This window comes from Lutzomyia longipalpis, chromosome 1 (assembly GCF_024334085.1).
Source record: "Lutzomyia longipalpis isolate SR_M1_2022 chromosome 1, ASM2433408v1".
Taxonomy (NCBI): Eukaryota; Metazoa; Arthropoda; class Insecta; order Diptera; family Psychodidae; genus Lutzomyia; species Lutzomyia longipalpis.
This window is the reverse complement of record NC_074707.1, coordinates 19,810,673-19,835,638: the sequence shown is the minus strand read 5'-3', so window position 1 is coordinate 19,835,638 and position 24,966 is coordinate 19,810,673. Positions and strand designations below refer to the sequence as shown.

Genomic DNA, 24,966 nt, shown 5'->3' with positions numbered 1-24,966 from the left:
CACACCACCACCCTAACATTATTATTGGCAATTAGACTGCCCCGTTGTATATTATTATTGTGCAGAGAGAGAGATTCAACTGATAGTTGTTAGCCCCTTGGTTTTCCCGAACAAAGAGCAGCATCGTGGTGTGAAGAGAGACGACTATGGCACGAAAGCTCCCACCATGTGCGCAGCACGAGCTTTCTGCTGGTTTGAAGCTTTCTGGCGCGTGCGACGCCGCATCGGCATCCCATCACACCGCAAGGCTCAGTCGAAAGCCCGTTGTCGTTGTTATTGGTTCAGTTACTAGTTGGCAAAACGGTTTTTGTGTGTCGCGTTCGCGCAATCTTGCCCCGGAAGGGCGCGGGAGAAGGAAAAAAATCGCGACAAAGAGGAAGTAAAGCGTGCTTTCTCTTCTTGTTTTTTTTCCATATCCACACCACCTACATCATCCTTCCCTCACTCGAAGAAACATCACCTTTTCTTTCCTCATTGTCACGCGTTTTATTTGTCGGTGTGTCACTTTTTGGTGTTCAACGCGATACGTGAGTGAGGAAATTTTTTTTTGCTTTCTTTTCAAACTCTCTCTTTTCGCGTCAGAGTGAAAATTTGGCGGGGAATAAAAAAAGTGCCTTCCTGTGAGAAAAACCTCGCAAATGGGAAAATCTTTTGTGCCACACTGCGGTGTCCACATCCGTTTCTCCGCGTTCTACTTCTTTTTTCCGCGTTTTTTTTTTTGTTACCGTGGGGTGGAAATTGGGGTGAGAATTGCGATGTAATCTTGGACAATAGAGTGTTGGGGTGGCATTGGGTGGTGGTACGTATGGGGAATGAGGGGCTTGCTGGCTGGTGTTCCGCAGAGAAGTAAATGTTGATTGCAGTTTGCAAAGGAGCCAAAAGTTTGCGCTAAAAAGATGAAAGTTTGGGGTGATGGAGGCGCCTGGTGCGAAGGGGACGCCTGGTTCTTAAAGTAGTTTTAAGTGTGTGTGTGTGTGCTCTATTTAATTTGCAACCACTTTAGAGGTGAATTCCCGCTCGAAAACAAACAAACTCTTGTCAAGAGGATGAACTGGTGTTAGAATGATGAGCTTAGGGAGCTACCATAGTGATGTGGGAAGTCCATGCCAAACGGTGGGAAAAAGGGTGGAGAAAACACCCACAGAAACCATTCTTCGCGGTACTTTCATGAATTACTCAACTTTAACCTTCGCAAATTCTACCCTATTGATACTTCCCCTTCCACACCCCCGCACCACACCACGACATCTTCCCGTTTCCCATGTCTTGTCTGTGAAATAGTATCCTGGTTCGAAGGAGCCACTTGAATTGGGAAAAGGAAAACTCTTGTCCGTAGAAAATTCCTCAAGTCGAAAAATGTGCCAAGTTAGATCGATAGCAAAGTTCTATGTCGTGCGGTTACGTAATCCCATCCACTCTTGGGTGGTCGTTGCTTGTTTTCTCTTCCTTCTCGTGTGGCTGCATGCTTCCTCTCCTCCCAAATGGTCGTCATTTTAATTCAAGCAACCACCAAGCAATGCCACAAACTACCGGAAGTTGCTGTAAAATGCTGAACTTTGCAATTTTTTCTCTTCCTTTTTTTCATCCAAAAATCGTCATTTTGTGTTAACCTCCCCCCACCCATTGTACCACCCCATGCCCTACACTAACAAGAACATATTCAAGAGAGAGCTTCCAACTGGAATGACTTTCAGTTGCTGAGGCATATTTTACCTTGAAAGCTGCCGCATGGCTTCTTCAGCGATTTATGCAGGGGATTTATTAAAATCCTAGCAGCAGAATAAATTCCCACCATTGGGTTTCCATTCTATACAAACTACAGGGGGTACCAAGTGAACTGTTACACTCTGGTGTATTCATAGAACTTTTTTATAAATTTTACACGCCGGAGTTTACCCTGTGCGATTTAGAGAAAATCCTTTTAGCTCAGAAGGGGGCCTACATAATTTATGATATTTGATGATATTTTGTGAAATTGCAAAGCTGCTTTTATGCTTAATTGTGGTTGCATAAAATTCAAGAGGAGCATTGTGGGTTTGATCAATTTACAATTCGGAATGATCAGAGTTTTTTATGAATCAACAATGGAGCTCTTTTCGGTGGAATCCGATTGAGAATTCCATTGAAAATGGATAAAATAGTTTTAAAAGGATTTTTTTTGAATAATTATTCAGAGAGAAATATTTGAATTTTAGTCTTTTGGACTGAATTTTATAAAAATTCCTTTCAAAACCTCAATTTAATGATTTTTGAATCAAAATTTCTGGGAGAAGAAAATCAATATTTTTTTTTTAAATTAAAAATTTTAACTTGGGCTAGAGCTGGCATTAGATTTTTTATTTAAAGAATAATTAAAATTAATTAATTTAATAAATTAAATTAATTTATTCTAATGATACGATAATTTTATTTAAAATTTAATCAATAAGTAGAAATCAAAATTTTTGCTTTTATATTAACATATTAAAAATAAAATATGTTGGAGATTTATTATCAGATCGACATAGAGGCATTTCCAATTTCCCACTGAATTGTATGTTTCTCTATCGCATTAATTCTGATAATAAAAATAATTCGTTGTTTATAAATAACATTGGACTTAATGGCTGAACTAAAATATCATTCACGCGGAATGGATAGCATTATAGAATATATGGAGGAACTATATAACAAATGCGCATTTTGGTCAATTTATCAATTTCCATATTTTCAAAATTATGGTAAATAGAATATTCTTTTGCTAAAATAACCATGAATATTTCATTGTGAATTTTGTTGCTTTTTTGCTCTATGTGGTGCCATGCTACTCTGTGAATTTGTAGAGTATAATTTTTCAAGTAAATAGTATGCAAACTAATTCATAGACAGGATGGGAGCACCCATTAAAAATGGATGGGTATATGGTCGGAAGGAGAAGTGAAAAATTCGGTTTTAGTATACACAAGAAGATAAATGTGATAAAATGTCCGTGATGAAATTATATTTTTCCTTCCATCACTGCCTTGTGGGTGGGCCCCCGCACCCACCCACACACACAGACAGCCCATGGACAATCATTATTGATTTATCAATCATACTTACAGCCATTAATCTGCAATATTCCAAGACAAATAGAGATACTGACGCTTTTGCCTTCGCTCACTTGAATATTTTATTAGCTACCGCGCGCATTATAATTAAACTTTTACTGAGGCGACACTCGCTTACATACTACAGTCCATTCTCATGCCGGGATTTTATGATCCTCCCTTTTGGCATCATCAAAATCCCTGACTTTTGTATGCCACCCAGGTTTAATGTTGATGAGGAGCAGCAGCATGATAAAAAAAAACGATCCATGTGTTTCCACTTCACTTCCCCCATTTCGATGCTCACCCAAACTTTTAGTGGGTGATTATAAATAGTTGTGTCGCATGATATATTATTATATATAGAGAGAGAAATTATAAATACGCTACCATGTGTCTCTCAGGGGAAAACATGGAGATGTCTCCCAAACTCCAACATCTGCATGACGAACAACCGGAGCGGGACGTTATGAGAAATGGCCTCAATAAATTCCTTTTCTGCTTTTTTTCCGCCGTCCCTGACTTTCCTGACACGTTGATGATTTTTCTATGCAAAACCATCAGGGGGTTTGCAACTCTTCCACATTTATGTCTTCTTCTTTATTAAAAATTTATGAGGTTAAAAATCCAAAAATTTCCCTGCGGAAAGCTCAAAGGCAATTTAGAACTTTTATAAAAGAATTTTTGATGATAGCGGAAGAAATACTTTTTGTAGAATTTGGCGTAAAGAGAAAGCTTTTATTTCTCTTTATTTATTCTCTCAAGAAAAACGAATTAAGCGTTTAAGAAGATTACATAAGACCATCAAAAAAACATTCTTTGGCATTATATAAATGGAAAGATAAACCTAATTTGACACAAAGTTTCATATTTAAAATATTAAAATTCTATCCATGCGAAAGCTCTCAAGTTGCATTTTATACTTTGTTGCTGAAAACTTCTTCAGAAGTTCCTTTTTGAAATTTTCAAGAGTTGAATATAAAGCTAAAAATTATTTTGAAGAAAAAAATGCAGGTATAAACTTTCATCACTTCTGCCAATTAAACTTCAAACTCTTAACTGCTTAAGAGTTATATAATTTTGTTCAAAAACACTCGAATTTATTTATTCTTCTAAAGAGATTAGAAGAAACTTTTTATAAATGATTTTTTTTACGTGAAAACTCAAACATTCTGAATGAGTTGAAAAATAATTTTATGCACTCCTTTGAGGAAATAGTTTTGCAAATTAAATTTTTCGTTTGTGTGAAAAATGCAAATTAGTTTGTTTGCTAAAAATGCAAATTTCAACCAACTTTTGCACTACGTGACCATTAACTTGGTTGAACATTTATTTCTACTTCATGCGAGGTATATGTATAAAGTATATGGAATAGTAATAGTTTATGGATATTTTCACAATTAAAGACTGAAAGTTACATTTATTGGATTATTTTTTAAATTATTTATTGTGAAACCGGATTTGCTCATTGTATTGTATTTAGAAAGCTTGGAAAATTTTCTTTGCTGATTTTCATTTTCATAAATTCGAATAAATTCTGTTTAAAGAAGAGTTTTAGAACTTTTTGCACATATAGAATTTTAAGAATTTTGGCTGAAAATTACATTTCGAGATAACTTTCAAGTCAAACATTGAAATTTTCTAGAAAATTAGAAAAGCTCGTTTTCTTTGCTCCTACAATTTAAACTCTCTGAGGAAACCTAGTAATTTAGAACATTGTTAGAACATTGTACAACATTGCAATGTTTTATGTTGGATGCATAAAGAAAACGCCCAATAAAAACTTTTTATCTCCCCAGAGTAACAAATGAAAACGGTTGCAGGTAGAAGTTTTAGGACCTCTACTATAAATGAAATTTTATTTAATGGAAATGCTCAAAAATTCCTAGGCACATCCGGGTTATATTAGCCCACGTACAGTGCATTAGCTTCACCCCCTGTTGGTTGTGGCACAATAATGGTCTCAGTGGGGTTTCCACCCCTCAGTTCAGCGGGGGTGTAAATCAGCTAAATGACTCTTCTAGCATTTTTTTTTTAATATCCGGAGCACAAATATCGCCTTATCGTGCGAAATTATCACGCTTTAGTGGCTGTGTGTTTTCCCCAAAAAGTTGCCACCTTATCTGCTGTATCCGCTTGTGAGAACAATTGACGGCGGAAGGGGTAGCAGCGCTCTATCTCTCGTACCACAAAAGCTCTATTAACTAATTTGTTTGATGTGTGTTTCACCCCCATGCGTGGGAATCACATACACAGCCCCGTGATTTCAGGTGGGCGATCAAAAGACACACGGAGGGAAAGTTCGTATGGGGTGTGGGGGTGGATTGGTGGCCACAACTACAAGATAAATGATTGCGATAGGGGAGAAAATACAGAAAATATTGTTCAAATTCCTAAAAGCCTCGTTTCTAGACAGGAGGTGGAAAAAGCATGGGAAAAATGTATTATGGCAAAGTGGGGCAATCAAAGTGCTAATATTTCAGTTTTATGCAGAACGATACGATGTAGGGGCAGGGGGTGCTTTGAGAGTGAATGAGGTGGTTGAAAAGAACAAACAAAAAGCACTATTTTCTACATAAATAGACCATAAAAAATGCGATGGAAGCGTTGACGTCACATCGATCTTGTTAAAACTTAATAAACTCTTTTAATATTCTTTTCTTTTTTGCCAACACGCTTAAATGCGGACTGAGCTCACCTGCTTGGTCTGCATTTTAGATGAACCTCCTGCACATACATATAGGAAGCGCTTAACGAGCAAAATATTGCTGTCGCTTGCAGCTTTTTCATTTATATTGGAAGTTCCTTAAAGCACCCAAGACTTTCCCATCTTGCCGCACGTAATTCTTGTCAAGGATATCTCTATGTCAAGAATTTAAAGGACTTTGGTTGAGGGATTTTCCTCACGATTACTGGAAAATCTCCTCACAAGGGTGGATTTTAGCGGCGGGAAAGTCCTCATTCGGTGAGAATAAATTAATCAGAGAGGGTGGGAAAGTGCGCTTAATCCGTGTATCGGAAAAAGCTTTCAAGTCGTCACGCGGAATTCAATGTTGCTCATCAAATATTCAAATGAATGCACTGAGAGGAAAACTACTTGAGTGGGGTTTTCGTGGAAAGGGATATATACCATCTATTTAAGTAAATTCATTTTATCAGTACCCATGAAATTTAGCAAATACCCCCCGCAACTGAATTTACGTGGTGGGATTTAATTAAATTTGAGAGAGATTTGCGAGGGAAATTTGCATTGCTTCTGGGCATCTATTTAGTATAAATCGATTCTAACGAGGATTCAGACGTTATATTCTTGAGTATTTACTTTAAATTAAAAGATTTTATAAAGCTTTATGCTTTCGATATAAGTCTTTGAATTTATATATATAGATGAGTTCAGGATATAAGTAAAGTCCCTTAAATTCTGATTAAATATTGTATCTGTCTGACAGCTCAATATTAAAGTTTTTTCATCAAAATTTTTCCCGAAATTATATTTTCGTATTTTAGGAAGAAAATCAATAAAAACTATGAGAGATATACAAAAAGGATATTGCAAGGAAAAGCAACGATATATGAAACACAAATTTAATATCAAGCTGCCGGTTTGACCAAAATTTATCTAGCCAAACTATTGAGAGTTGTTTCAATTAAATTCCAAGAATAATTTATTTCTTTAATTACCGTAAAATGGAGTAGAAATGATCATCTATTCTAGGTTAGTTTTATGTGATTGAAATAAATCTCTTTTAATGGACTTTTAGACTACTATATTTGCCCTATTTTCCGAGATCTAACCCATTTTATTTTAATTTTAGATTATTCAATTTCCGGTAATTTATTTATTAATTTATTTTATCATGAAATATATTATTTTAAATTTAATTTTAATTAAATTAATATGATTATCAGTGCGCCAAATCGAACTTTAAATTATAAGCAGCTACTTTGATTTGGTAAAAAAGCCCCAAAAAGCTAATTAAAATCTTTAAAACCATGAATAAAAAGCTTAGATTATAATCTGATTAAAAATATATGTTTAACAATTTGATATAATGTTTTTTTGCTTAAAAAATCCTGTAAAAAATAGTCACGCCGATTTGGCAGCGATTAAATGTTTCAGCAGAATTTCCCACGTTTCACTGAAAATATAAATAGTTGCACATTTATATACCTATGTAATATTTTGTCAATTCCTAAATCATCTCTTGGTGGCATTAAACTCAAATAACTTGAAAGTTTTACCTAAAAATAAACACCGCGGGAGTCACGCACACCAAATAAAACCCAAAAAAGATCAGTATTTTGTAGAGGAGGTTTTAAATCAAAACCAATGACTTTTCAGTTGGCCCATAAATCCCAATAATAATTTACTCACTGACAGAGGAAGTTTTGTGTCTGCCTTGGGACGATTTGTTTGTTGATCATTTCGAGGGCTTTTGGATGGGAAATCATCCGAGAGCTGTAAATCAATTTCTTTTTTTTTGGGAAATTCTGTGATATTTTCAAACTCAATTGGTTCCGTATTTGTGGCTGTATTGATTACTTGCTAGGAGGGGGTGAGGAGTTTATCTGATTTTGCAATTTTTGACAGTAGAACATTTTCAGAGGATGTTTATCAGTTTGGAAAGTTGAAAGAGTAGAAAAAAGCTCCCAAAAGCTCAATCTTTTAGCAAATTGATATTACGTCATTTTGGTTGATGGAAAAGGGGAACAGAACAGTTTTTTTTATTTGGAAATATTTTGATGTTTTCCCACCAAGAGGCGTTTGATGGAATGTGTATCAATGACGCCCGCAACGGTGGAATTTGCAAAAGTATTCCATTTGTGTGTCCAAACAAAAATTTACACGAAAGGGTGGCATTTTAATTGCTTTCACCATTGAATGATGGGCTGGGAGGGGAAGATGCCGTCTAGATAAATCTAAATTTGTTTGTTGACACCGTACTCGAAAGTTTCTGCAGCAAGACAAATATCGATTTCCGCAGTTTGCAGTCATCATTGCAGTGCAATGCATTTATGTATGGAGGAACGTTCCACCGCTGCTGCATGGTGTTTCATGTCTCCCCAGAGTGGGTGGTTTTGGGGTGGTTGTAGCTGTAGTAGCTATGGGTAAATGGGGCATGTGGGGTTCACCTCGAACGGGCAGGTCATTTTGACGCCACTTGGTGCTACGTTTTGTATGTAGTACAAACCAGCATCTGCATAGTTTTCATAAAAAATTTAATCTCCATTGCCCCCAAGGCGATTGGCAAACACCTTGAGCTTTTCCTCCCTAAATTTCGGGAGATTTGCAAGAATTTGTGGAAATGGCAAAATAATTGACAACTCAATACGAATGCCAAGGGGAAAATTGGCGAAAATTGATTGATGAGCAAAATGTGCTTCAATATTTGAGCAAATAATTCTCTTTTAATTAACAGAATGTTCAATTACTAACAAGCACATAGGCGTTAATGGCTTTAAAAAGCCTAATTTTAAAAGCTTTCAATTGAGAGCTTTTTAGTGACTGGATAACATTTTTAACAGTTTCTTTTTCATTTAATTTTTGAGATTTTCAAGAAAAAAAAAAGGTTTTCCTTCAGTCCTTTAAAATCTTTCGCTATAACAATTTATTAAGAATATAAAAATTGGAAAATTTCCTTTCTATTAAATTAAACAACTAAATGAAATTAAAATTAAATTAATTGAAATTAAAATTAGATTGAAATTTAATTAAAAATAAATTAATTTAAATAAAATTAAAATTAGGCTTTTAATGGAAAAATGAATGAAAAGAAATATTTTTCTTGAGGTCTTAAAATTTTTTATTACAAGAATTCATTTATTTAGGGTATGGAGCTAATTCTGGCAAAAATATTTTCTTTTCTTTTCTTACAATTCGTGAGTTATAAGGTTTTTTGGCATTCTCACAAAAAAAGAACTTATAAATTTGTAAGATCTAAAAAGTTTCACAGTTCAATTTTTAGACCACGCTCAGAATTCACAAAAATTCATGAATAAATTATTCTGGAAAATCTAGCCAAAAAGGTCCTTAAAATCTTTACAAAAAACGAGCTTTTCCATTGAATGTTTTGTAGGTGATTTTTTAAATTAAATATTTTCTCGTCCTAACGCCCCATTTCTCGCTTAGTCCATTTTCTGCAGGCAACGCAGGCAACAGCTTTTGCTTGCGCCAGGAATATGGAAGTAAATTGCCGTGGGATTTCATTATGGGTCAGCCTGGGCGGTGCACTAGCAACAGCACATGTGGGCAAATGTAGTGTTAAACATTGCGCTAAAATACTCACTTAACACGAAATATTGATTAGCAATTTGAAAATCTAGTCCGAACCTTCCAACCCTTTTTGGGGCCCCTTCTCAATGGGATGGGGGGTGGATTGCAATTTCACAAAGAGAGCACACACCTGACTCCCATTTTACACTGGCATTGTATCCTTATGGCACATTTTTTTGTTGTTTTTGTTGTTGGTGCAAAATGTAACGATGAGAGTGAATATTTCACGTGATTTCTGGGTGGGAAAAATTGATGCTCCGAGGGGTAGAAAAAAAAGCTCCGGCTTGAGCTTTTTTTTGTTCCTTTCACCCTCATCAACGCGCGGAAAAATAAAACATTGACACGCAACGTGCGATACTTTTTTTCTCCATTTACACACCACTCTTTTCATAGCATTCCCTTTTGTCGATTTTTTCCTTTTGGCATTTTTCAGTTCCTGGGGATGTTTTATTTAATTGTATCCGGGAGGTGTTTGGAGTTGGTGCGAGAATAACCTTTCCACCACCACACCAAGAGCGGAGAGTATTTGCTATTTATTTTTATTAGATGGGGAAAGCTCCCTGGAAGAAAATGCTTTTTGAGTGTTGGATATCATTGAGGAGATTTTCTTTTTTCGCAACAGTATAAATATTTGGATACTGTGAGCATTATTATTTGATTTTGGAATATATATGTGTGTAGTGTACAACCCCTAGAGGAAGTAAATATTCTGCGATAAGTCTTGGTGCTTTCGCTTGAGGTGCAATTTATGGTTGTACGAGGTTTTCTTCATAATATTGATTTCGCTTGTACTTCCAGAGGAAAGAGAGTGCAATGGAAATCACAAAACCCCATAACATACCACCGTCTCCCCTTCGTGCTATGCTTCCTATATAAATCAGCATGGTTTACGTAAACCATCCTCATACTGTTTGAGACATTATCAACCCCCGGATGAGCTTTACAGTTCCCCAAATCGACCACAATTTGCTGCACAAACCCTCTGGGCTAACTAACCACCATCCCTCGTTCATTTAATAAAACGATATAATACGTACATAAATTTTCCTGCCCACCCCCTCCATCACTAAAACTTAATTACATCGAAAGCAATATACTCTCGCGCGCGCAAAATGCAATTTGCGTTGATGATTTTCTATGTTGAAATTTTCCATGCTATGTATTTTGGCACCTCGCCGAAATGACGGGGAGCTTTTTGGGTGCGCAGTGCACGGAAGAAAGGTCACGGTGAACGGGTGGTTGGCAATTAACGAAGTAAAATCCGGAAAATGGAAATGGAAAACCGCAGCTCCATGATTTTCCGGAGGTTTTGGGTTTCACAGAAAGGCAAACTCTGTGGTTTTTCCGACTTTTTTTTCCCCTTTGCAATTGATTTGGTTTTGCATTTTCGCGATACATTCAATTCGGCTTTTTGCAATAGAAAAGAGAGAAAGGCTTTTGAGCTGCTGCAACAAAGGGGTGTGTGGTGAAAGCGGGAAATTATAAAGAGGGCTCTAAATTCCAAAACGGTTCAAAAGAAAGGTCACAGCCTCCTGGCGGGCGCTTCGAGTCTGGCCCGCAAAATGTCCATTGTGCTGTGTAATGTGGCCTCATCGACCGGCGGTAGCAATGATAACAACAACAATGCCGATAACGCCAGCGACGACTCAAATCCTGTCACAATTTACAGGTAAAGTTAATTTGAGAGCAATGATGAAAACATTTGTAAATTGCTAATTGAGTTGCCAACACCTACACACGAGGAATTTACCCAAAAATTTACAACAGAGTTGCAATTTTGGGACTCTTGTAGATTTAATCTGGAAAATTTGTTACCTATTTAATTAAATGCCAAGGGGCAGGTAAGTAAAAATTTATGAATAATAGTGATATTACGTTGAAAATTATGGGAAAATCCTGATCCTGACATATTTTTTCATTCTCTCTTGGTCTGACTTTCGACTTCTCTAATGATCTGAAAGTTTTTTTTTCAACATTTATTTTTACTTTCCAATTTTTTCGATCTTTAGAGGTATTTTCACAAAGGATAAGTGAAAAGTTTTTGATATCTTTTATTAATTTTCCCATTGTGTCATGAGAAAGCTTCAAAATGAATAAATTCCTCTTAAATGCCGCATATTAGTGTTGAATTTAAACAGAGAATTGCCTGAGATAGTATTTCAGTTTGATGGCAAATTAATTAAATGTGTCCACAGAGGAAGATTGCAATTTAATCAATTTAATTAAATTCCCAATCTCTTATCTAATTTACCTTCAACTCTCCCACCCACACTGTGGGTGGTCATGTTGGCAAATTGAGGCATAAAAGTCAGACGGGGGCTGCTGGCAATATTCATCAATTTTACAATCATCATTAAATCCCCGTCCAATTGACCACGATGGAGTCTCCAGCTGTGGGTCACCACGTGTGGGGTACCTAGCTCCTAAATCAACCCGCAATCCCACCAACATTTTTCATCTCTTACATTTCGTTGCAGGTGCCGAGCGCCAATAGCGTCCCTTGACTGCATGGAAGAGTTCAGTGGTACGGGCCATCTTGATTTCGGTATTTAATTACTTTTGCTTCTTCTGGGTGCGAAAGTGTGGGTGTGAGAATGAGAAAACCAACTCAAGTACACCACCAAACTTCTTTTGCTTTTCGCCGCGATTTTGCCCTAAATAAACCCCTCAAACATCCTCCCTTCCGCCCCCAAAAAACACACATATACACCAACCCAATCACCCCCCTTTTAATTCGCATTCAGCACAAACGAGAGGAAAAACATTTCCTCTCGGAATTATTAATCAATTTTCAATATAATGCATTTCAATTTTCAATACACAGCACCGTGCAAATTTATTCTCTCTCTCTGTTTCTCTCTCAAAGACAATAAATCCCATTTTCTTCTATTAATTCCTTTATATGAAAAGCTCTTTGTTTTCAACTTAATGTGCGCCTCTTTCACACAAACCGGGGAGACACTAACAAAACTTTGACGTCTCCACCAGAAATAAATTGCTCCAATTTTCTCACTTTGAATGCTTGTTTGATGTATCTACTTATATATACCTACTTTTAGTCCTAATGTACTCTTTTATTACATATCTACATACATAACTTATTAGTTTTTCCCTAATTGAAATGGGAAAAGCTCTCTCTCTCTGGTGATGATGCAGCGAGCTTCTCTACACTGCCTTTCGATTGCTTTTGAATTGTAAAGATGAACTTTTAACTTCCTGTTAAAAGTTTTTTTTTTCATGTGATTAAGAACTTTCCCCCTCGGAAGTTGGGGATTCCCATTGAAAGGAAGGAGAAAGTTTTCCTTTGAAAATTTATTTACGTAATGGAGAATCGATATTTTAATTTGTAATGAATTTAAATTGAACTTCCACTATTGATACAGGAAAGAAAATTAATGAGAAAGAAAATAATAACAACATCAGAGATAAGAAAAACTCTCGATTTTCTGGGAAGCGTTTTGATTTTCGCGGTGAAGCTTAATGAAAGAATTAAGAGCTTTAAGTAGTAGTTAAACATTTAAAGTATTTAAAAGAAGTTTTTTTTCTGAGTCCATTAATGAAGAAGTAAATGAAAAGCTTAAGAAAAATATATAAATAAACATTATTAAAGCTCTAAGCTTTATAGAATTAAAGCTGCGACTGCATCATCACAAATTCTCAGGAATACAGTCTAGTGTCTGAAGCTAAAGTCAAGGTGATGGAAAATTAGAACATTTATCAACAATAGCCTGTTTTACCACAGTTATGGCCGTAAAAATGATTACAATTTTTTCTATGAATTTTCTTAAAGAATTTCTCTTCCTTGTTCCTTAAAGAAAATCTCAATATTTTTTTTCAGGAAAAGCTTTACGAAAATTCATTAACAACAATAAAATTTATCATTTTCCTATCCCTAACGAAACTTTTCTTGCATATTTTTTGTAATTGAAGTAAGAAAAGCAGTTTAAAATCAACATAAAACTCTGAATTAAATCTTGATTTTGGCTTTGGAACTTTTCTTTAAAAAAATCTCTTCAATTGAGAATGTTTTCTTATAAAATTCGTTTAAAAATATCTCCCCTATATACGTAATAAATGGAAATTATATAGCAAAGCTTTGGGGATTAAATGAGAGCTTTTAAACTCTGTACAGGGCGCTCGATCAGTCTCGGCTCCAATCCAGCTCTGCCTCTGAGACACAGTACAAACACCACTCCGGGTCTTCGGTACAAGAATCTGGGCAAGAGTGGCCTACGGGTGTCCAATGTGGGCCTTGGCACATGGCCCGTCTTCTCATCCGGTGTCCCGGAGGAGCAGGCAGAGGCCATAATACGATTGGCTGTGGAGAGTGGAATAAATTTATTTGATATCTCCGAAGCCCATTCGGAGACGGAGCTGGGAAAGATTCTGCAGAAATGCGCGTGGAAGAGGACGAGCTTTGTGGTGTCGACGAAGATCTACTGGAGTACAAAGTCAGAGGAGCGCGGACTATCGCGGAAGCACATCATTGAGAGTGTAAAGGCGAGCCTGCAGCGCCTTCAGCTGCAGTACATTGACATTGTGATAATTCACAAGGCTGACTCCATGTGCCCCATGGAGGAGGTTGTCCGAGCCATGAACTACGTCATTTCCCAGGGGTGGGCCATGTACTGGGGCACAGCACGGTGGTCACCCGTGGAAATAATGGAGGCCTACACCAATTGCCGGCAATTCAACTGCATCACACCCATTGTGGAGCAAGCAGAGTACCACATGTTCAATCGCGAAAAGGCCGAACTCTACCTGCCTGAGATGTACAATAAAATTGGTGTGGGACTAATGGCATGGGGACCACTGTCAATGGCACTGGGGGATACGCAGAATGGTGAGAGAATTCTCTTCTCAAAGGGCTCCTTCAAGACAAAGAGCCACAGCTATTCGTGGACGGAGGATGAGGCCAATAAGGATGTAAGTCTCGCATCTTCTCAATTATTCATTCGCGCCAGATTTCCTTTCGCATTAGCAGCTAATCGCATTTCTTACCTTCTCCTCCCGGCATCCCCAACCCCTCTCGTTTCACACGCAGAGTTTCGGCTGGAGCAAGGAACGCCTCGAGGAAGGACGTCGTCAGGTTGATAAAATTAGAGATGTTGCAACACTTGCTGAGAAGTTAGGTAAGACATTTACCTTTGTTTAATTATATTCACGCGCATGGAACATTTATGTATACCACCAGAGGTTGTTCCGGTTGTTCCCTTGAAATCCCTTCGAAAATCTCCCCGAAAAAGGGACGCATAATGCCATAACAAAGCATGATTATTTTTCCCAATAGCTCCAAGCAGTTTGTGTGAGATTTGACTTTTTGAAAGAAGTATCGGGAATTTATTTTATTCGTGATGTTCAAAGAAATGAAAGCTGGAAAAGGAAATTTATTAGTTGGTGTTCCACTTCGTGGCCAACACCAAGTATTGTAATCGTCGGAAAAACCGACCACCTCAGATCGGGCTCAAACTTGGTATGAGCACGTTTTAGACATCCCACATTCCGAAAATGGTGGTGGAAAATTTTTGATCCGGCCGGCCTGCCGTCCTGCCGTCCTGCCGGCCTGCCGTCCGGGACTCTAAACTTTGCCTTATATCTCGAGAACGGTAACAGATAGAGACTTCCGGTTTGAAGTTTTCTATAGAAATGTGGGTGTAAAATTTCATTTTTTCGCATTTTCAAAATCCAAGATGGCCGCCGTCCGCCATTTTGAAATACCGTCAACCACTTCCCTTACAGCTAAAGATCTGAAATTTTAGTATGTTGTAGAGCTCAGTGAGACGTTTTCATTAACAATTCATACTTGAAAATCGGTCAAGCGGTTTAGCAAATATGGCGGCCTAAAGCACAAAGTGTTTTTTCGATATAACTTAAGAACGGCTTGACCGATTTTGACCATCTTGGTATCAAATGAAAGGTATTGAGAAGCCCTACAACTGTTTAGAACATTTCAAGTTTCAAAAACATCCTCAAGAGGCGCTAAAAACAAAAACAAAAATTGCCTAACTTTAAGGGGCAATATCTCCGAATCCCCATCATCGATTTTCTTTAAATTTTGATATGTTGTAGCCTGACTCAATATCTTTCACCAGTCCGAAAATGAAGAAAATCTATGTCGCCGTTTAGAAGATATAGCCATTTTAAAAATTCTTGAATTTGAAAAGTTCTAAGTGCCATATCGCTTGAACCGCTTATCCGATTTTGCTCAATTTGGTACCAAATTAAAGGTTTTGTAAAACTCTACAACTTTCTAGAACATCAGAAACCTCTAAAACCATTCCTTCGGGACAAAAAATGCCAAAAACTGTTTTCGTAAAACAAAAAACCGCCATTTTGTGTTCTGGAGGTGACCTTGAAAATTATTGAAATTTATGTCAATTTATAGTTTGTTTCAATACCTTTCCAAAACTAGTCAAGAAATTTCTGTATGTCTTATAGAACCAGAGATATGACCATTTTTATCCATCAAATTGCCGAATTTTACAAAGAAAAATCAACTTTGCCTACTAATTCTGCTCACAAATAGCATTACAACGCATAAACAAACTTCTACACGTTGTGGGACACCAACTCTTATAACTGGACGCGTTATGATTGACTTCTCATTATTTTCTCTTTAATTTTTGACCGTTCGATGTGAGTCTTTAATAAACTTTAAAATGGAAAAATTTGTGAGATAATTTTAAAATGTTTTTCATGGAATTTAGGATTTTAGGGAGCTGGAGATTAATTAAGCGCTGAAATCAATTTTAAAGTTTTAAATTTTGTATTCTTGACGGAGTTTTGCAATGTTTTTATAGGAGTATTAGTCTCTTTCCGGGACTTGAATTTCTTGAACTCCTTCCGAGTTTTGACGCTCCCGGAAGAAGAATAACACTTTTATAAAAAAAAACATCTTTGAAGTTTTAATTAAATCTAAACTGACAAATGAATTTAATTAGGCTTGTAAGAGCAGGCAAGTTAGGAAGAAAAATTCCTTGCTTAAATGTTTTACTGGACATACCTGTTCTTTGAAGGCTTTAAGAGTCTTATTAAGTACTTCTTATCTTCCTGCTCTTAATTAAATTATGAAAATGATCTTTAAAAAAATAAATTAGGTAATGAATCCTTCTCAGCTCTAACAAAACTGTTGCTTTCACCTGATCTTTACCCTTAAAGATAATTGAACTTGTTACTCAAAGGTTCTTGTAGATAGGCTTGTAGTTAGGCCAAAGGTTAAAGCAACATTATTTTTTTTAATTTCCTTCCAGGTTGTAGTCCAACGCAGTTATCAATAGCGTGGTCATTGAAGCATGAACCAGTGCAGTGCTTACTCCTGAGCGCCATAACTCCGGAGCAACTGCATCAGAGTCTTCAAGCTCTACAAGTAAGTTTAGGAACTGATCCTAAATATTCTTTAACCTGACTCTCATATAAATATCAAGTTAGAAATCTATTTTGTTTGACACCTGTTCATAGAAGATTCCTTTCTTGTGTTAATTTCCATATATAGCTCTTGCCACGCCTGTCGACGGCTGTAATGTTGGAATTGGAGCGCCTGTTGGACAATAAACCCGTTCGGCCACCACCAATATCAACCCTTGCGCTTCGGTGACAATCAGCCTGCCCCCCGGGGCCACCCAGTTCAACTGGACAACCCTGCGGGGCAGAGTCACCCAAGGAGGAGGACTTGAGCATAGGTGAGGAACCGAAAGAAGCTTCGAAGATCAGTTTCTGTGAAATTCAGTGACGAAAGGAGACCTTAGACAGTAGTAACAAATTGCAAATGCCACCGTCAGAGGCCACACAATCCGAAAAACAGTCCAATTCAAATATCAATTTAACACGTTCAACGCTAGGTCTTAACACACGCGTAGTTAGTTCATCGAATCTAGGTAGCAACGATAATGATAACGATACCGCACGCCAATTAGTTGATAACATTAAGTCAATTGATTTGGGGGCGGGACACGAAGACGCCGCGGCCGCGCGCAAGGCCATTAAGCGCAATTCCGCCAGCCTCATAAGCTTCAAGTCGCTTGATATCAATCTCAAGAGCATCTATGCCGGCTTCAGGGCTAAGAATTCATCGGGTGAGGGATCACGGGGTGGTGGGAGTGGTAGCAGTACAGCCCCATCGAGCGGCAGCAGCATCCGCCGGACGCCATACTTGAAGATTGAGGCTGTGGACAAGGATGAGGCGGAGTCACTGCTCACGTACTGCCAGAGTCCAGGCATGAATCGGAGCCACAGGGGCAGTGTGGACAGATCACCGGGCTTCCTCAATATACACGCGGACCAACAATCCCAATCGCAATCGAGTTCGCCTTACCTCTCCATCAGTCCACCCCACATCAGGCGTTCCTCCACATCTGACATCATTGATAAGAAACCACCTGGAACGGATAGTCGTCGTCCCAGTACAAGTAGTTTGCTGCGGAAGGCACGCGAGCGTAAGGGGAGTGAATGTGGGGCTCGTATGGGGCGGAGTATCTCACAAGGGGGGCTAACGCGTGGTGGCAAACGCGGTGGGCGCCGCACAAGTATGGTTTTCTAAAAATTTAACCATCTCCATTCGTGACTCCCACGCTCAAGTCTTCTCTACAACATCGAATGGCAATTTCAAGATGGCCACAGTTCACACTGAGGGTGCTCTTTACTTTCTCACTGCGTTCTTATTTTTAACAATGGCGGTTGATTGTCGGTTAATTTAAATTTGTAGGTTTTTTTTTGACATGTGCTAGGTGACAGTTGACAGCTTGTTTTTGACATTTGGTGAAGATTTTGATTGTTTTACTGTTTATTTTGATGAATTTTCAAAAAAAAAATCTAACTAGCAATGACAGTTGGAATTTTTTTTATTAACAAATCTTTAGATTTTTTTTAACATAACTTTTTTATTACATTAATTTTCTTGTAGATTTTGGTAAAGAATATATATTTGCAAATTTTGTGATTTTTCGCGTAGATTTTAGGATAAAATTAGTTTGTAATTTACACACTCTCATGGACAGTAGATGGCGTTAGTTGTCCAAATATCTGATGAGTTTCTCAAAGAATTAATTCAACATGAAAAAAATAAATTAAAATTCAATTTGCCATTAAAAGGTCAAGTTTTTGGCGTGGAATTTTTGCAATAAATATGCGAATTTATTGGAGGATTTTCAAAGAATAGAAAAGCAAGATTTTAGGGGGGAAAATACGCGCCCCTATTTTCTATTATCGCTTTTTTCAAAGGGAGATTCAATGGCTCAGAACAGACGGCCGTGACTATTGGTTGACGTCTTCGCGATGCAACTTTTTGGATGTGACTTTTTTGCGCAGACATAACCTCAAAGCAACTTTTGTGTGTGCAAAAAAGTGAGAAATGCGGGGAAAAATGCATTGCAGTGCCCCCGGGGGGCTTCCTGTATGCTGTTAATGCATTTTCCAGGCGGAAATTTGCACAATTCTGTTTTTTACCACAACAATATTTCGATGCGACTTTTTTGACACTTGGATGCGACTTTTTCGATGTAACTTTTTTGGATGTGACTTTTTTGATGCAACTTTTTTGGGTGTGACTTTTTTGATGCAACTTTTTTGGGTGTGACTTTTTCGAGGAAACTTTTTTTGTTCAAAAAAAAGTGAAAAAAGTTTCCTCGAAAAAGTCACACCCAAAAAAGTTGCATCAAAAAAGTCACACCCAAAAGAGTTGCATCAAAAAAGTTACATCGAAAAAGTCGCATCCAAGTGTCAAAAAAAGTTGCATCAAAAAAGTCACATCCAAAAAAGTTGCATCAAAAAAGTCACATCCAAAAAAGTTACATCGAAAAAGTCGCATCCAAGTGTCAAAAAAGTCGCATCGAAATATTGTTGTGGTAAAAAACAGAATTGTGCAAATTTCCGCCTGGAAAATGCATTAACAGCATACAGGAAGCCCCCCGGGGGCACTGCAATGCATTTTTTCCCGTATTTCTCACTTTTTTGCACACAAAAAAGTTGCTTTGAGGTTATGTCTGCGCAAAAAAGTCACATCCAAAAAGTTGCATCGCGAAGACGTCAACCAATAGTCACGGCCGTCTGTTCTGAGCCAATCTCTCCCTTTGAGAAAAAAAACACTCAAATGCACATATCGCAAAAATTTTCTCCCTAAAGCCCCATTTTTATTTGAGAATGAGCGTGGGGTGCTTTTTGCAAGACATCCCCCCCCCCCCTTGTGGGCTCTTTTCCACCCCCCAATCCGGCTCTTCAAAACCGGAGAAACTTTCGAATTCATGGTAACATATCGAGGAGAGATATTTGGTGTGTTTGAGTGGAGAAGGGGCAGAAGAAATGGATTTAAATGTGAATCCTTGGGCCTTGGTGTGTCGCCCGAAAAAAAAGGAAAAGCTCCGCAGCTTCCTTCTCTTCCTCCCGCGCGCGCTTCAATGAAATTTCTTTCTCTTTTTTTTTCATTCAATGCAGAAGGAAAAAATTTGCAATATTAACATCGCTTTTGCTCCCTCAATTGAACACTGAATCAATTTCTTTTCTTCCCTCCGAAATTTTCTTTTTTTTTCCTTTTGCCAAAAGATGGTGAAAATATTTCGAGAGAAAGGAAGAGAAAAAACTCTCTTTTTTTTGCACGATCATGGGCATTACAAACCAACATAATAAATGAATTTTAAATGGAGAAAAAAATATTAAATAATTGATGAAAATAAAAGTAGTAGAAGCAACAAAAAAGGGCACGTTTTCGCTATTTTTATACGGACTGTGATTTCATGAATATATAATGAAAAAAAAAAAATTTACTAAAAAACAACACAAAAAATATCTCATAAAATTACAATTTTAATAAAAGAGAAATCCCAAAATAAAAAAATAATAATCTCAAAGTTATTTACATTAAAAAATAAAAATAAAAAAGCAAATAAAGGCAGCGAATGTTAGTCGAAAAAAAATCTCATTAGCGTTCTTAAATAAATAAAATCTTCTCAAAGTCTTTGATATAGTAGAGGATACGCGCGAGGCAATTTACGCGAGGTCATTTCCCATTTCAGTATTCCACAAATTCAAAAAAAGAATCTTTCTTAAGAAGGGAATGAATTTAGAATTTATTCTCTGCGCCATTCACTTTAAGAAGAAAAAAATTCTCTATAAATTTTTCCATAATTAACAACAAAAAATCATCACAGAGATAAAAGAAAATAAGATAATTGTGTATTTATTAGCAATGCCGGAAGTGCATCTTTTAGTCCATAAAACAAAAATAGAAAAAAGAGAAAATACCAAAAAAAATTTTATTTCTTTCACAAAGGAAAAATTAAAGAAAAAATAAATTATCTATTGCAGAATATATAATTAAAATAGAAATATAATTTTTTCTGGACTTTTTGGGAGGCAAATTGTAGCGGAATTTATCAATAGACTGTCACTAACAGAAGGATTTTCATGAAAATCTCTACTATTAGGGGAAGAAATGAAAGGAAATTCTCAAAAAAAACTCTTCAAATAACTATAATATTTATAGATTAAAGAAAATAAACTATCGGTTTTGACTTTTACCTTCAGAGTATATATAAAGAAATATATATGTATAAATAAATGGCTTAGTATTGAGTGAGAATGTTAGCACCCACTTTATATATATTGCAGCGTTGCAGTGGAGAATTTATTGATATTTTTTTTTAATATTTTATTTCATAAAATATTTGTTTATTTTTACATTTTATTTAGCTAGGGAAATTAAAATTCTAGATAGACGTTCATAAGGGGCTGAAAAGCTAAATAGGTTGAAAGGGTTGAAAGCTAAAAAGCTCATATAGTCGGTAAAGAAAATTCCTGAAAAACCGTTTAAAAAATCATCATTTGACTGAATCAAAGAAAACATTTTAGAAAACAATTTTTTTTAGTTCGAGAAACTTCAAAAACAAATTATATTATTGGAATAGAAAAAAATAAGAAATATTATTAAAATAATTATGAAAATAATTTCTGTAGTTTTTGATGAATTGCTTCCAATTGAGAGAGAGAGGTAATCTCACTTACTTTTCAAACCTATTAACCCCCATTTTAATAAATCTGAAGAATTTGACTTATTTAATTATTCTGAAAATTTTCTTTTCTATTTTTTCGAATTTATTTCATCCAATTAAACAAAATATTCTGAAAATATTAAAGTTTTAAGAATAATTCTTACACCTACAGCGAGAAGAAACAAAAAACAAAAAGATGCTTTGAAAGCTTTGAAAAAATAAGGAACTCTTCCAAGAAGTAAATTTAGCTTTTAGTTATTCATGTAGAATTTTAAATAATTTAAAGTAGTTTTCTGTGTTTTTCTTTAACCTATTTAATATTTATTCTAAAAGGTTTTTTTCACAAATAAAATCCTAATTTTAAAGCAATATTTTCAAAGCAATGTTCTTTAGAATTGCTCATAGAACACAATTTGCTCAATATCTTAAACTTTTTTACTATAAAATATCCGTCCAAGAGGCTTCTTCCTCTTGGGTTGACTCTACGAGGGTAGTGAGAAGCCCTCAAATTTCCATCTTCAACCTTTTAATAACATAGAAGCCTTTAATTTTTCATTTTATTACATTGCATCGCTGCAAAATTTCGGGGCTGCAAAATGTATAAATTTAGATACAAACAAAAAAGAATAAAATATACAATTTAAGTAAAAAAAAACTAATTGAAAAAAAATTATATGAAGCCTGTAAATTTGTTAAGTAGTTCTTATATTTGATGACAAATCTCTATTTATATTTATTGATATTTACATAATTAACTCTAAGATGACTATCTATATTTTTAAAAAAAGCAACAAATTAACGAAAAGTTATTGAGACAAAAAAATCTATTTCTTTGTTATTCTATCGCAAATATTTTTTATTGTTACGAGTTTTTTAGATTAGATAGTTGAGAGTGATTTATTAGAATTTATTAATTCAAAGTTTTAACTCTCTTGGCTGAGTAGACAAAGAGTTTTTGTGATGTTTGTTTATTTTAAAAAAGAGTTTTCTTTGACTTGCGACGACGTGGAATTATTTTAATTATTTCTCTCTAAAATTCTATTAAGAACTTTTAGTTCAAAGTCATTTTTAAAAGTTTTAAAAAGGCCCTTCTTGACAAAAAAAAAATAAAAATTCTTTAAGTTATTTTTGAGAAATTGAATTTAATTAATTTATGTAGAAGATTTGTCTACAAAATTTGTTTAATAAAATCTGCTCTTTGATCAATTTTTTAGATAAATGTTGAGTCAATGTAGTTTCGTATATTTGGTCCAGCAATGATCAATCTGATTGATGAACATTTATTGATTTTTTATTGATCAAATGATTAAGGCAGATTGAGAGATAGTTTAGTAAAAATGGAGCAATTATTGAGTCATAATTGAGCTATAATTGCTTCATAACTGACTAAGAAACGTATCTAAAATTATACGTTCCCCCCAGCTAATTTCATTGAATTTCTCTGTTCAATTCAAAAACATTTTCAACCGATTAATTAATTAAAAAAAAATCCTAATTATTAACGAAATTTAATTCAAAAATAAATTGTTTTAAATTCAATTAGACCTGATCAAGGGCAATGGACAAATCCAGAACATTTAAGCCTCGTCTAAAGCAGTCAAAAAAAATCTCTACAACTTTTTAGTTCAAACTGTGAGAACAAATTGTTAAAGAAAAAGAACTTTTCTCCCTTTAAAAAGTTGACAACACTGATTTTCTATAGAATATATAATTTTCCCTTTGAAACTTTGCAAATTCTTTTTTTTTTTCTTATTGCTGTAAATACCTTCTCTTTTATACAGAATTTATTATGTAGAATGAGTTTTTTTTAAATACATATTTAAGTACTTTAAAGAGAGAGAGTGTGAGTAAGAGAGAAGCACGACAAAGCCTTTGCAGTAAATTGAGTGATTTCTTTAGGTAGAACACATTGAAAAAGAGAGAAAAAAGAAGAAATTCTTTTCTTTAGTTGTTAACGGATGACTGAGAAAAACATCCACTTAATTTACTTTAGTTGCGGATAGAGAATTATATATTATATTTGAGGGAACTTTTAAAAGACGTTTTTCCAATAAAAGACCTTTTCTCTTTTTTTCCAATTATATTTTCAGACGTAGCTCTGTAAACACGTCAAGTTATCATCCACCTTCGTACGGAAAAGGTCTTGTTGATGATGAAGAGTGTAGGTTGATTTTTTTTAATCAATTTTATTTAATTAAACTTATTTACAACACATAAATATTTGTTTTTTGTTAAAAGCGAGTAGAAGAGATGGTAAAAAAAAGTAAAATAAATTGCAATTTGAGAACAATATTAGAGAAGCAAAAAAAATATGAGAAAGTGGAGGATTTTTTGCGAAAAAAAATTAACTCCTAAGCGAATTGATATAAAAATAAAGAAATTTTTGCTAAAAGAAAATGAAAAGAAATCACAACTTTTAATAAATTATATTATATACCTAACTATAGTTACAAAAAAAAGCTACATCAATGCGTGGGCGAAAGCAAGGGAATTCTAGAAACAATAATTGAGCATATAAAAGAAATAAATTTTAAAGTTAAAATGAAAGTAAAAAAAAAGAAGAAAAAATCTTGAATAATCCCATCTTTGATCATAAATCGATTTTAAAATCTTGTATACATTTTGCGCAATGAGATTATCAAGAATATTTAAATAAAAAACGAATAAAAAATATATAACTGCGAGACTTAAATAAACTTAATGATGATGATGAAAAAAAGTATTTATTAGTTTTCATGCGAAGCGTTTAATCAAACACGATAGAGGAAATCATATTACATTTAAAGAAAAAACAAACAAAACATATTTACTCAAATATATAAAGAAAAAAAAAACAAACATATTTACTCACACTTAATGCGCGCCAAGGGACAAGTATTTGAAGTGAAAAAAAATATAAAATTTAATGAAAAAAATTATATACGATAAAATACGATTTGACAAGCAAATAAAAAAATTGAAAAGCATAAATTTCTTTCTTTATATAGAAAAAAAAATCATTCTTATATAGTGCAGACTTTGAAGAATATTTGAGAGATAAATTGAAGATTGAAAAAGATTTAAGAGATCTAAAAAAAAATTATTAAATGAAAGAGAAAGTTACATTGAAGAAGAAAAAAAAATGAAAATGTCACAATTTTATTCCAATAATAATTGCAATAAAAATCTCAATCACTACAAAAATGTTTTTTATTGTTTTTTTTTAAAGAGGATCTTTGGCCATTTCTTATTAATTTTTGTTTCTCATATAAGTAGAAAGATTTTGGATGTCCCGATTGTTTTCTTAAATGAGGAGTCTTCCCATATGGAAATGAATAAACTCCTTTCTTTTAACACATTAAGGACTACAAGACGTCTTAAGGATGTTCATTGACAGCTTCTTTTTCTACACGACGTACATATAAGAAATTCATGACAATTACCCAGCTGGCGAATAAATGCAAAATATTTGAATATTACCAATTTTTAACCATTTATTACGCTGAAAAATATTTCCAGGCGAAAGAAAATTTAATAATTAAGTAATACTTGGAAAGAAAAATTAATACCGAAGTCCTCATTCATATTGAAAAAAAATCAAATTATATCAACAAAATAATTTGTAAATTAAGGGCTAAATTAATGAGATGTGTTGTAAAGAAGGGCT

General features: G+C 35.0%; 2 protein-coding genes across 5 annotated transcripts; both read left to right on the top strand.

The window, feature by feature from the left end:
* Positions 1-121: 121 nt before the first annotated feature.
* LOC129796819 (voltage-gated potassium channel subunit beta-2-like) lies at positions 122-24,503 on the top strand. Of its 4 annotated transcripts, none has more exons than XR_008751279.1 (8): positions 122-527; positions 10,763-11,011; positions 11,820-11,866; positions 13,475-14,268; positions 14,387-14,474; positions 16,593-16,708; positions 16,835-17,021; positions 23,411-24,503. XR_008751279.1 is itself a non-coding variant. In XM_055838914.1 (7 exons), the coding sequence occupies exons 2-7, from the start codon at positions 10,905-10,907 to the stop codon at positions 16,934-16,936; spliced, it is 1,275 nt and encodes a 424-aa protein (XP_055694889.1). In that variant the 5' UTR covers positions 124-527; positions 10,763-10,904; the 3' UTR covers positions 16,937-18,404. The 4 variants fall into 4 exon arrangements, 1 of the variants encoding a protein (XP_055694889.1); XR_008751277.1 differs by having other exon boundaries at positions 123-527; positions 11,820-11,887; XR_008751278.1 differs by having other exon boundaries at positions 123-531; positions 11,820-11,887.
* LOC129796875 (uncharacterized) lies at positions 17,108-18,404 on the top strand. Its single transcript, XM_055838998.1, has one exon. The coding sequence runs from the start codon at positions 17,108-17,110 to the stop codon at positions 17,876-17,878; it is 771 nt and encodes a 256-aa protein (XP_055694973.1). The 3' UTR covers positions 17,879-18,404.
* Positions 24,504-24,966: the final 463 nt, after the last annotated feature.

Excerpts from the sequence above, each read along its gene's own strand:
- LOC129796819 (XM_055838914.1), top strand. The coding sequence starts at position 10,905 with ATGTCCATTGTGCTGTGTAATGTGGCCTCATCGACCGGCGGTAGCAAT. Across the intron at positions 11,012-11,819 it reads AATCCTGTCACAATTTACAG|GTGCCGAGCGCCAATAGCGT; the intron begins GTAAAGTTAATT and ends ATTTCGTTGCAG. Across the intron at positions 16,709-16,834 it reads AGAGTCTTCAAGCTCTACAA|CTCTTGCCACGCCTGTCGAC; the intron begins GTAAGTTTAGGA and ends TTCCATATATAG.
- LOC129796875 (XM_055838998.1), top strand. The coding sequence starts at position 17,108 with ATGCCACCGTCAGAGGCCACACAATCCGAAAAACAGTCCAATTCAAAT.